Source organism: Tupaia chinensis, unplaced genomic scaffold, assembly GCF_000334495.1.
Source record: "Tupaia chinensis unplaced genomic scaffold, TupChi_1.0 Scaffold000037_20, whole genome shotgun sequence".
In the NCBI taxonomy this organism is placed as follows: Eukaryota; Metazoa; Chordata; class Mammalia; order Scandentia; family Tupaiidae; genus Tupaia; species Tupaia belangeri.
This window is the reverse complement of record NW_006159479.1, coordinates 659515-670268: the sequence shown is the minus strand read 5'-3', so window position 1 is coordinate 670268 and position 10754 is coordinate 659515. Positions and strand designations below refer to the sequence as shown.

Sequence of the window (10754 nt, the reverse complement as noted above, 5' to 3'; positions counted from 1 at the left end):
AAAAAAAACCCTCTCAAAAAAAAAAAAAAAAAAGTATGTCACTAGGTCTGTTGCAAAAGGGATTAATCATCATAGATCCTTACCAAAACAAAGGATAGAGGCTAGGAAGTACTGTTTCAAAAATGTGCCACCATCCTCCCTATTCTCGCAAGTCAGTTTTCTTTTTTCTTTTTTTTTTTAATGTATAATCGGCGTTTTATTTTTTTCCCCCAGAGGACAGACAGTTCTTCAGTCCTTAAAGACTCGGCTCCTTACATGGGCTTTGGTGGAGGGCGAGGGGCAGCACCCGCAGGTCTAAATAGGGGTGGGGGTGTTTGGTCCTTGCGAGCTTCCCGAGATCGGTTCCTGACTACCTTGCTATGAATGGTGCAACTCACACAGTAATGTATCTTCACATACAGCTTGGGGAGCACATAGGCATCGAAGACACTTGCTTCGGAGATGTCCCTGATGGCTGCAGCCTCTACTATGTTTCAAATGACGAACTTCTTAATAGCCTTGTCCTTGGACATGCATCGGGCGCAGTTCATGCAGCGAATAGGCTGCACAGGGCCACGGCCCTTTTTGGCAGGGCCCTTGTTCCTTCTTTTCTTCGTCATCTCAGAAGCGAGGCCGCGAGACCTCGCAAGTCAGTTTTCACTGCTCACCTGACTGTGCCAGGTCCTCGGCCAGCTCAGGTACTCTAGCTGCACAAGGAAAAGCTACCTTGTATGCCAACCACAGGGGCACAGCAGTAACATTATGCTCAGAGATGCTGAGGCCACACGGGAGGGTCACAGGTTCCTGTTCCCAGTTCTTTCGGGACACCCTGGACATGCACAAGTAAGTACCTGTGACCCTCGCTCACCAAGGTTGGGGGTGGACTGCAGGATGAAGATCCTGTTGGAGGTGTCTGTCTTCTCTGTCTCTCAAACTTTTTTTTTTTAAACAGGTACCTTTTAACCACCCCCCTCCAGAAACTTCCATTTATTTCTCATGAAAGAATTGGAGTAGGCATTTCCAATTCAAGTTTAATAAATGTTCAACAATGTTAAATAAACCATTGGCTTTCTCTTGGAAATGAAAAGTTTTGACAAAATCTCCAGAAACGAAACATGGTAGCTTTTATTCTCAGTTGCGTGTCCGCGATAGTATCATCAACTGAGGGTGTATTCCGACGTTTCCATCCACATTCCTACTTCTAGTCTTGTGTCTCGAATAAATCCCCTAGCAAAATGAAGTTCCTTGAAATCACAGATTATCCTTTATTCCTTTGTAATTCTCCACAGTGTTGAAAATGCTCCTGGTACAGGCAGGAGCCCTCATTAACTGGGGGTGTTGTCACATTCTGTTTTATTTGACTCCACGACTATTAAACCACCAGCTAGCCTTGGTATTAAAAATAGCCCTCATTAATCTTAAGGGATTGTCACCTAACTTTGACATCTGTACATGCTTTCACAGAAGAGCTGTGCGTATAGAAGACAAAGGCGGGATTGAGGCCAGACGTTTCTTTCTTTCTGGGTATTTCTTTGCATAGGTAAAGTCCAGCAATTTCATGTCAATAGTCTCTCCCATCCTCCTTTAGCCTAATTTCATTTTCACCTGAAAAAGTCCAGTGAACTCTGCTGCAAGAAAGGGGCTCTTTCTGCCCATGGCTCTGCGGTGCCTCTGCTTGTGCTGGAGTGCAGCGAGGGGGAGCTTCCCTTTCCTGCCCACGAAAAGAAACGTTTTTCTGTCTTGTCAATTACTGAGGGACCTGGATGGGTTAGTGCTGCTCTATTAATATAAAATGAGATTATTCACCAGCTGTTGTTTCATTGCTTTCAGCAGAGCCATCGAAACGTTTGCAAAATAGCAGAGAGCTCCAGATGGGAGGGGCCATTGTTCAAAATCCAGACCACCCAGCGGGTGCATCAGGTAATGGGCTTCACACTGACCTCTGCGAAATTTGAGAACACTTGAAGGGTGGTGTCACATGATTGGTCTGTGTCACTCAGAAAACCAGGACACTGTTTTATTCTATCCCTCTGACTTCTTCATCATGCCTCCCCTCCTTTTCAGAGAGTACAGATTTCCCTGGAATTCTATTCTAGATTAAATTAAAATTAAAACAAATCCATTTAAAAAGATAACAAATGTCAACTGCTTTACTATAAAATACGTCTTTTGCAGCCCACAACATGACCTGTGTGTTTAATTTTCATAGACTCCTTTTTTTTTTGGGGGGGGGGAGGTTTTTGCTATAGGGCGCGTGCGCTCACCAGACAGACAGAGAGAGACAGAGAGACAGAAAGCGAGAAATCACCCCCCAGGGGGGATGGCCACGCTGCAATCCCTTCTCCTCCATTCTCCTCTCGGGATCTTGGGCACGCATGCACACGCGCCCGGCGTGAGTTTTAAACCACCGGGTCCGGGACACGAACCGCGGTCGGCCATGTGCGAGTCCAGCGACATAGCCATTACGCTAACTGCTGGTCCCCTTTTTCATTTTTTCTTTTTTTTCTTTTTCTTTTTTCTTTTTTCATAGACTCCTAAGACATTGTTCACAATGGGAGGAAGAATGCCTGAGCAAGGTATCTATCCAAAGCAGCAAGCTCCTGAAACTTAAGATCACGAATCACCTGAGCATCTGCTAAAATGTGAATTCTGATTCAGTAGTTCTGGAGAGAGACTCAAGGATCTTATTTCCTTTTTTTTTTTGTTTTTTTTGAGAGGTTTTTGCTATAGGGCATGTGCACTCTCCAGACAGAGACAGAGAGACAGAAAGCGAGAAATCACCCCCCAGGGGGGATGGTCACGCCTCAATCCCTTCTCCTCCATTCTCCTCTTGGGATCTTGGGCACGCACGCACACGCGCCCGGCGTGAGTTTTAAGCCACCGGGTCCGGGACGCGAACCACGGTCGACTATGTGGGAGTCCAGCGACATAGCCATTACGCTAACTGCTGGTTCCCTTATTTCCTTTTCTTTTTTCTTTTAAAAACAACCTTGTGGGACCAGCAGTTAGCGTAATGGCTATGTCGCTGGACTCCCACATAGTCGACCGTGGTTCGCGTCCCGGACCCGGTGGCTTAAAACTCACGCCGGGCGCGTGTGCGTGCGTGCCCAAGATCCCAAGAGGAGAATGGAGGAGAAGGGATTGCGGCGTGGCCATCCCCCCTGGGGGGTGATTTCTCACTTTCTATCTCTCTGTCTCTCTGTCTGTCTGCCGAGCGCATGCGCCCTATAGCAAAAACCTCTCCAAAAACAAAACAAAACAAAACAAAAATCTTTGCTGTAGTTTGGGTGCACGGACCGGAGAAAGAAATAGAGAGACTGAGAAAACACCCATCGAGGTGGATGGCTCTGCAGCAATCTCTTCTCCTCCATTTTCCTCTTGAGATTTTGGGGACACATACATGTATGCTGGGGGTGCTTTCCAAGTCACCAGGTAAGACTTACGCTGTTCAGTAGGTTATGCCACTGGCTGTCCCAAATCTTTGTTTTTAACAAGCAAAGAGGGGCTGGATCTTTGAGTCACATGCGTCTAGACTGAGTGTTGTTCAAGTATTTTCATTTTGCACGTCAAGTTATAGAAAATATAGTTTGAATAGATGATCGGAGTGGCAAACCTCTTCTTAAAACTGAATTCCTGAGGTTGGCAGGTGGCATAGTGGTTAAGGATGTTGGACTCTCACATGGCCAACCGTGGTTTGAGTCCTGGACCTGGTGGTCTGTTTTCTCACTTTCTCTCTCTCTTGCTCTCTCTCTCATACTTTGTCCTCTGGTCAAATTAAATAAATAAATAAACAAATAAATAAAGTTGAATAAAAAATAATTTTTCCTTTTAAAGGAATTATTTACTTAATTTTATTTATTCATTCATTTATTTTTAATTTGACCAGAGAGAGACACAGAGAGAGAGAGAGAGAGAGAGAGAAAGAGAGAAAGCAAGAAAGCAAGTCACCAGGTCCGGGACTTGAACAGCATAGTTGGCCATGTGGGAGCATCCAGCGCCTTCATCATCATGCCACTGGTGGTGCCCATAAAGAATTCTTAAAAAAAAAAAAAAAAAAAGCTGAATTCCGTGGACCAGCAGATGGTGTAATGGTTATATCACTGGACTCCCACGTAGTTGACTACAGTTTGAGTCCTGAACTCGGTTGCTTGAAACTCACACTGGGCGCATGTGCATGCATGCCCAAGACCCCAAGAGGAGAATGGAGGAGGAGGAATTGTGGGATGACCGTCTCCTCTTGGGGGGAGAGGTGATTTCTCACTTCCTGTCTCTCTCGCTGTCTCTCCAGATAGTGCACATGCCCTATAGCAAAAAAATCTCTCTAAATAAATAAATAAATAAACTGAATTCCTTTTTTAATAGAATTATTTTATTTAACTTTATTTACTTAATTTAATTTGACCAGAGAGGGACAGAGTGAGAGAGAGAGGGAGAACTAGAAAGTAAGGTGCCAGGTCTGGGACTTGAACCACAGTCAGTCATATGGGAGTCTGGCGCCCTTAACCACCATGCCTCCTGCTGGCCCCTAAATTCCTTTTTAAAAAAAATAAAAAGTAAAAAATCCTTTGGCCACAGAGAGCATGCACTTGCTAAAGAGCAACAGAGAAAGAGGGAAAGTGAGAAATCACACCCCCCTATGGACATGCCATAATCTTCTCCATTCTCCTCTTGGATTTGGAGTATGCACACATACATGCCCAGCACGTTTTTTGAGCTGTGGGGTCCCAGACTCAAAATAGCTGAATGGGCCATTTGGCATCCAGCGTTTTAACCACCATGCAACCTGCCGGCCCCCAACATTGAATTCCTTGATAGTTTATTACAGAAATATAGTTAAGGGTAGAACATTGTACAGCACCTTTTTTTTTTTTAAGTTTATTTATTTCCTCCATGAGTGAGAGAGAGAATAGGCATCTAAACAGAATCCTCACACTGTGACAATCCACCCCCAACTTCGACCAGCCCCAAGTGATGGGTGCGTGTGCACCCAGCATGTTCAGGAGGGTCTCCGATGCAAACCCAGAACTTTCCTATTTACTGCTATGCCACTGAATGACCTCCTGTGTAGTCTCCATTTAAGAAACTGTTTCTTTCCTTTCCTCTAATGGATAGCTCAATCTCACTACCACTTTTGTTATCTCTTTTTTTAAAATTTTATTCATCATCATTATTATTATTTGAATTTGACCAGGGAGAAATAGAGACCAAAAGAGGGAAACTGAGAAAGCAAGCCACCAGGTCCAGGGCTTGAACCACGGTCGGCCATGTGGGAGTCCAGTGCACTTAACCACCACGCCACCTGCTGGTCCCCCACTTTTGTTATTTCAACTGTCAGCACAGGACACCTTTTCTCTATCTGGATCCAGTACACTAACCTATAACCACTTCTCCTGGGAAATACCATATTGTATTGCTGGGAGTGAATTTCCCAGGCCTCATGGCAGGGAAGATCTGAGTCTACTCTGCCAATTAGGTATTGAGACACCCTGGACAATTTCCTTAACCTCTCTGATCCCTAATTTCTGTACCTAAAAGTATGTGTGTGAGGTCAGCCAGTGGCATGGTGGTTAAGGCATTGGATCTCACATAGTTGACTTTGTGGTTTTAGTCCTAGATCTGGTGGCTTGAAAAACATGCTGAGCACTTGTACATGTGTGCCCAAAATGCCTAGAGGAAAATGGAGAAGAAGGGATTGCAGAGTGGCCATCCCTCACCCCTGCCTTGTTTTTCTCTGAAGAGAGGAGGCACCCTACTGACTTTAAAAAAAAAAAAAAAAAGTGTGTGTATGAGGGAATTAAAATTTAAAAATTCCAATTATAGAAAATAGGACTATAATACTTACTACACAGGATTATTATAAGTTTTAGATAAGATAGTATATGCAAATTACTTCCTTTATTATACCAAGTCACTGCTCCATAAAATACACTTACAGACTAACAAAAGCCTAAAATTCCCATTTACAAAGGTCAAAATGTCTTCCTGCTAACCATGGTAGATGGAAGCCTGGTCCAAGCATTCCCCATCCCCTGCCTTCTCTAATGTGTCTCTGGAATTCGGTTTAGCTCTTTGCTGATGACTTAATGACTCGGAGCTGCTGTTGTGAACATGAGCAACTGTGTTCTCCTGGAACACAGGGATGACCTCAGTCAGGGGCTTTCCTGCTGCACCTGCCCTGACTCCCTCACTCCCCCACCCCACCCCTCCCAGCGCTCCTGCAGCTCTCTGTTCATACTTCCACAATAGCACTGACCACTGTGCAAAAATATCTGTTTACCAGGCTCCTTGGCCTGGGACCCCCTTCCGCAGTAAATGTCTGCTGTTGAATGAAGTCATTCCCAGGCCCTACTTAAAGGCCTGAGTGTCCGGAACTCATCAGCGTGGCTTGTGTGCCTTCATTCAGACCCTTAGAAGTGCCTCCATGTGCTCAGTCAACTGCTGAAAGAACTGCTCTATTTTATCTTTTCAAGATAGCCAGGGACAGAGATTATACTCCTGCTTAGACCCTGTAATGGTTTTCAGTTACTAGAGACCGAGAAGTTGTTTACTCTTCTGATCAATTTTAAACTTACTCTGTCTTTTTTCATTCTTTGTTCTGTTTTCATTGACAGTAGTGAGGTTGGAGCTACAGAGCCCTAGACTCCAATATTGATTTACACTCCAAGCAAGCCATTTGATGACTTCTGTGCTCTGCTGCTCAGCTTCCATATCTGCAAAATGGGGCCATTCTCAGCCTGTGCAATGGCTTTGTGTGTAGAGATGGTAGTGAAGGTATTTTCAGAACTCTTCTTAGGGAGGAGTTTAGATATCTTCTGCTTTGATAATCCTGCCAGGGTTGGGGCAGGAATGAAACTCTAAATGGCCTTCTTGAGTAAATAGATGGCTATTAACTAGACTTGAAAGAGCACGGCCTATTCACAGTTGACCATTTTATCTTGTAGCTCATAGAAGTGCGTAGGATACCAAGCGGCTCCATGTGGCCAAAATTAGTGGCTCCCTTTCCAACAGCCATTCTCTCCTTTCTTTTTATTCTTGCTGCCAGAACCTGCTTTCTAACTCCAGAGACTAAAAATGCCAATACTAGCTTTTATTATTAGTTCATGATCATGTAACCTGACTCCAGAGAGACTGAGCTTAAGAGAGTGTCAAAGACCAAGACAGAGAGACGAGCAACATCACCACTATGTGGAAGGTAAAAGGCCAGTCTCAATCTGAGCTCTCTTGGGATTTGGCATGAATTTAAAGGTAAATCTGAGATGTTTCTGGGAAAGGTGTTCTTTTCTGGTGTTGGAGAGTTGGCAAAGAGTAAGAAGAAATGTTTTTCTTCCTACCTTTAAATGTAGTTAGGTGTGGACATAATTCATCGAGCAATGGCAGCCTTCTTATGACCATGAGGGACAACTCTGAAGATGAAAACCAATATGGTGGAGATGGCAGAGCTTTCTAAAGATAGAAAGCACTTAGGTTGGGTACTTGAAAACATTGTTATGCCCCTCAATTAACCAATCCCCAAATTTATACTCCCTCAAGCAAATAAACCATATTGTTTAAGCTGCATATTTCATTACCTGTTTATTATATACATTCAGCATAAAACTGAGTATCTAAGCCTTGATTGTGGGAAGAGAAGGAAGGGATTTTGATGAGAGCAAAGCGGAAGAGGAAATAAGAGAAAAGTCACTTCTGTTGGGTGTACAGGTTAATGTCTGCTTCATTCCTTTGGGGAAGCTTTGGTCATTTCTATATGACATGAATATGTTTGATGTTCATGAATTGTCCTAGAGAACTTGAAGAAGAGTTGAGATCTACATCAAGAATGGTTCTTGATGACCTGGTTTGGTGTCAAAGTGCAGTGCTGGACTGCAATACTGGAAGCCATGAGGCTGACTGTGGATTCTAATTCCCAACCCGATGGACCTGAAACACACTGAGCATGTGCATGTCCAAGATCCTGATGGTCTGCAAGAAAGGGATCACAGAATGACCAGACCCTGTTGGAGGTACTTCTTTTCCTTCTCTGTCTCTGTCCCTCTCTCTCTCAGACACACACACACACACACACACACACACACACACACCTGCTGTGTCCCATGAATTGAAAAAAAAAAGAGGAGACCAACATATGGCATAGTGGTTACATCCCATATGACCGATGGCAGTTCAAGTCTGGACCCAGCGGTTTGAAAATCACACTGGGCACGTGTGCATGCATGCCCAAGATCCCAGGAAAACAATGGAGATGGAATTTTGGTGTGGCCATCCCACCAGGGAATGATTTCTCACTTCCCTCTCACTGTCTCTATCTGTCTCTCTCTGGTGAGCACAAAAACCTCTTAAAAAATGTTCCCTGAAGAAAACAGAGTCACATTCAAGAATGGACCACACTTCTGGGTTATATTAGAATTAGAAATCATGTCTATCAAGCACTTAGAATGGTATCTGGAATGGAGGACACATGCAATAATGGTAGACGCTATTATTATTGCGTTACCAGGATTATCTTGTCTTCTAATTGATAGCTAGCAAGAAGGCAGAAACTAGATGGCCCTGGGTGGAACTGCATTTGGGACAAAACCAGTACTTGGCCTTGAGAAGAAGCTTGTGACCATGGCTGTATGAAGACAGCAAGGAGCCGAGCACCGACTGACAGCAGCCCCAGCAGAGACACTTTGACTCTCCAGATGGGGTAAAAGGCTGGATCCAGCTGGTAAGATGAAAGCCTGTAATCAGAACAGGCTCAACAGAAGTCGGACTTAATTGTTAGCAGTGGGGTTTCTTGAATTCTTCCTGAATGGCTAAGGATTGGCTGGAGAGCTCAGACTGAGACTGGCCTTTTATCTTCCACATAGTGGTGATGCTGCTCGTCTCTCTGTCTTGGTCTTTGACACTCTCTTAAGCTCAGTCTCTCTGGAGTCAGGTTACTCTCTCTCTCTGTGTATGTTTATGTATTTCTTTATCTTACTTATTCACTCGTAGAAGACCTTAGGTATGAACCTAATTTACCCTGACAGCCATGGGGAGCCCTCAAAACCAGAAACTTTCTTTTCTTTTCTTTTTTTAAAATAATTTATTCATTCATTTATTTTAATTTGACCAGAGAGAGACACACAGAGAGAAGGAAAGTGGGAAAGCAAGCCATAAGTTCCGGGACTCAAATTGTGGTTGGCCATGTCAGAGTGTCCATGCCTTAACCACCATGCTACCTGCTGGTCCCTCTTTTCATTTTTTTAAGCTTTTTTGCCATAGCTCGCTGGAGAAAGACAGAGAGAGGGAAAGTGAGAAATCATCCTCCAGGGAGGATGACCACTCCCCAGTGACTTCTCCATTCTCTTCTTGGGATTTGATGTGATTTTCAAGCCTCCAGGTTCAGGACTTGAACCACAGTTGGCCATGTGGGAATCTAGTGCCTTAACCACCACACCACCTGCTGGCCCTAGGAACTTGTTTTTCAATAGACTGTCAAAGGACATGACATACACCGTAGGGTATAAACTGAGGCTTGAGAGGCCATTGTGCATGTGACCACCTGCTTTCTTGCTCTTTCATTCTGCCATGGAGATAGCAGATCTCATCAAATGGGAACTCTCTTGCTTCCTTGGTTCCCAAACATGATGACATGGGGAGCTGGAGCAGAGCTTGCACTGACGTGATGACAGTGAAGAACACTGGTGATTTCAAGCCTCTGGGAGTTAGTAAGGCATTTATCACTATGGTAAAGCTAGTAAATCTAGACAACCACCCAGGTTGCCACCTCTGAAGAAATTATCCCCTTGTAGGGTCTCTGTAAGGCAGCATCCTCTAAAGAGGGACATGGGCTTGATCCAACCCATGGAACAGAAGGCTAGCCAGGTGGCATGGTGGTTAAAGCAGTTCAATCCCACATGGCGGACTGTGTGGTTTGAATCCTAGATGCTGCAGCTTGAAAAGCACACCAAGTGCATGTACATGCATGCTCAAAAGTCCTGAGAGGAGAATGCAAGAGATGGGATAACAGCATGGCCATCTCCCGAGGGATTCTCTCTCTCTCTCTGTCTCTGTCTATGGTGAGTGCATGTTCTATACAGCAAAAATATTAAAACAAACATGGAAAAGTGAGAAGAGAAGAAAAGGTGAATTTGAAAAATATTAAAGAGGTGTGATGGGGACTTAAGTTCGTGGGACTGTGGGATTAAATTACAAATTTATTTTTAAAAATTTTTGAAATCCATGTGTAGTTTTTCCATAATGTGCATTTTCCATGAACTGTTTGAACACTCAATATTATAATTCTTTCAATCACTAATGATAAGACTTAAGTAAGTTGGCCCTACAACCTTGTAGTTAAGGGAGCCTGATGCTACATGGCCAAATGCGGTTCAAGTTCTGGCCTCAGTGGCTTAAAAAACATGCCAGGCACATGTGCTTGTGTGCCCAAAGTCCCAATAGGATGGGGAAATGGAGAAGGGGTTGCATTATGGCATTGCCCATTAGGGGATACTTTCTCCCCTCTTCTGTCTCTCTGTCTCTCTCAGGAAAACATATACCCACTGGCAATTAAAAAAAAAAAAAAGAAAAGAAAAGAAAGAAAGACTTAAGCAAAGAATGGAGTTTCTTGGTTTGAGGTTGTGCAAAGGTTTAGGACTCAAATGACGTCACTGGAGTTGACTTCCTCTCTCTGTCTTGACTCTACCTTCTTGGTTGGGTTGATATCTGGGTTTCATGAGTGGATTCCAGACCCTTAAATATAATGTCTTTAGCCTCGTGGTTTCCCTGGTTTAAGTCTAGTAGAAAGAGTG

General features: G+C 44.0%; 1 protein-coding gene across 1 annotated transcript in view; it reads left to right on the top strand.

Annotated features, from left to right (window-relative positions):
- Positions 1-371: 371 nt before the first annotated feature.
- Positions 372-10754, top strand: part of LOC102469475 (40S ribosomal protein S26-like) — a 12292-nt gene continuing 1909 nt past the window's right edge. The window contains exons 1-2 of the mRNA XM_014588279.2: positions 372-628; positions 7064-7082. Coding sequence (XP_014443765.1) covers positions 442-628; positions 7064-7082 — 206 coding nt within the window. The 5' untranslated portion in view covers positions 372-441. The remainder of the gene's footprint in view (positions 629-7063; positions 7083-10754) is intronic.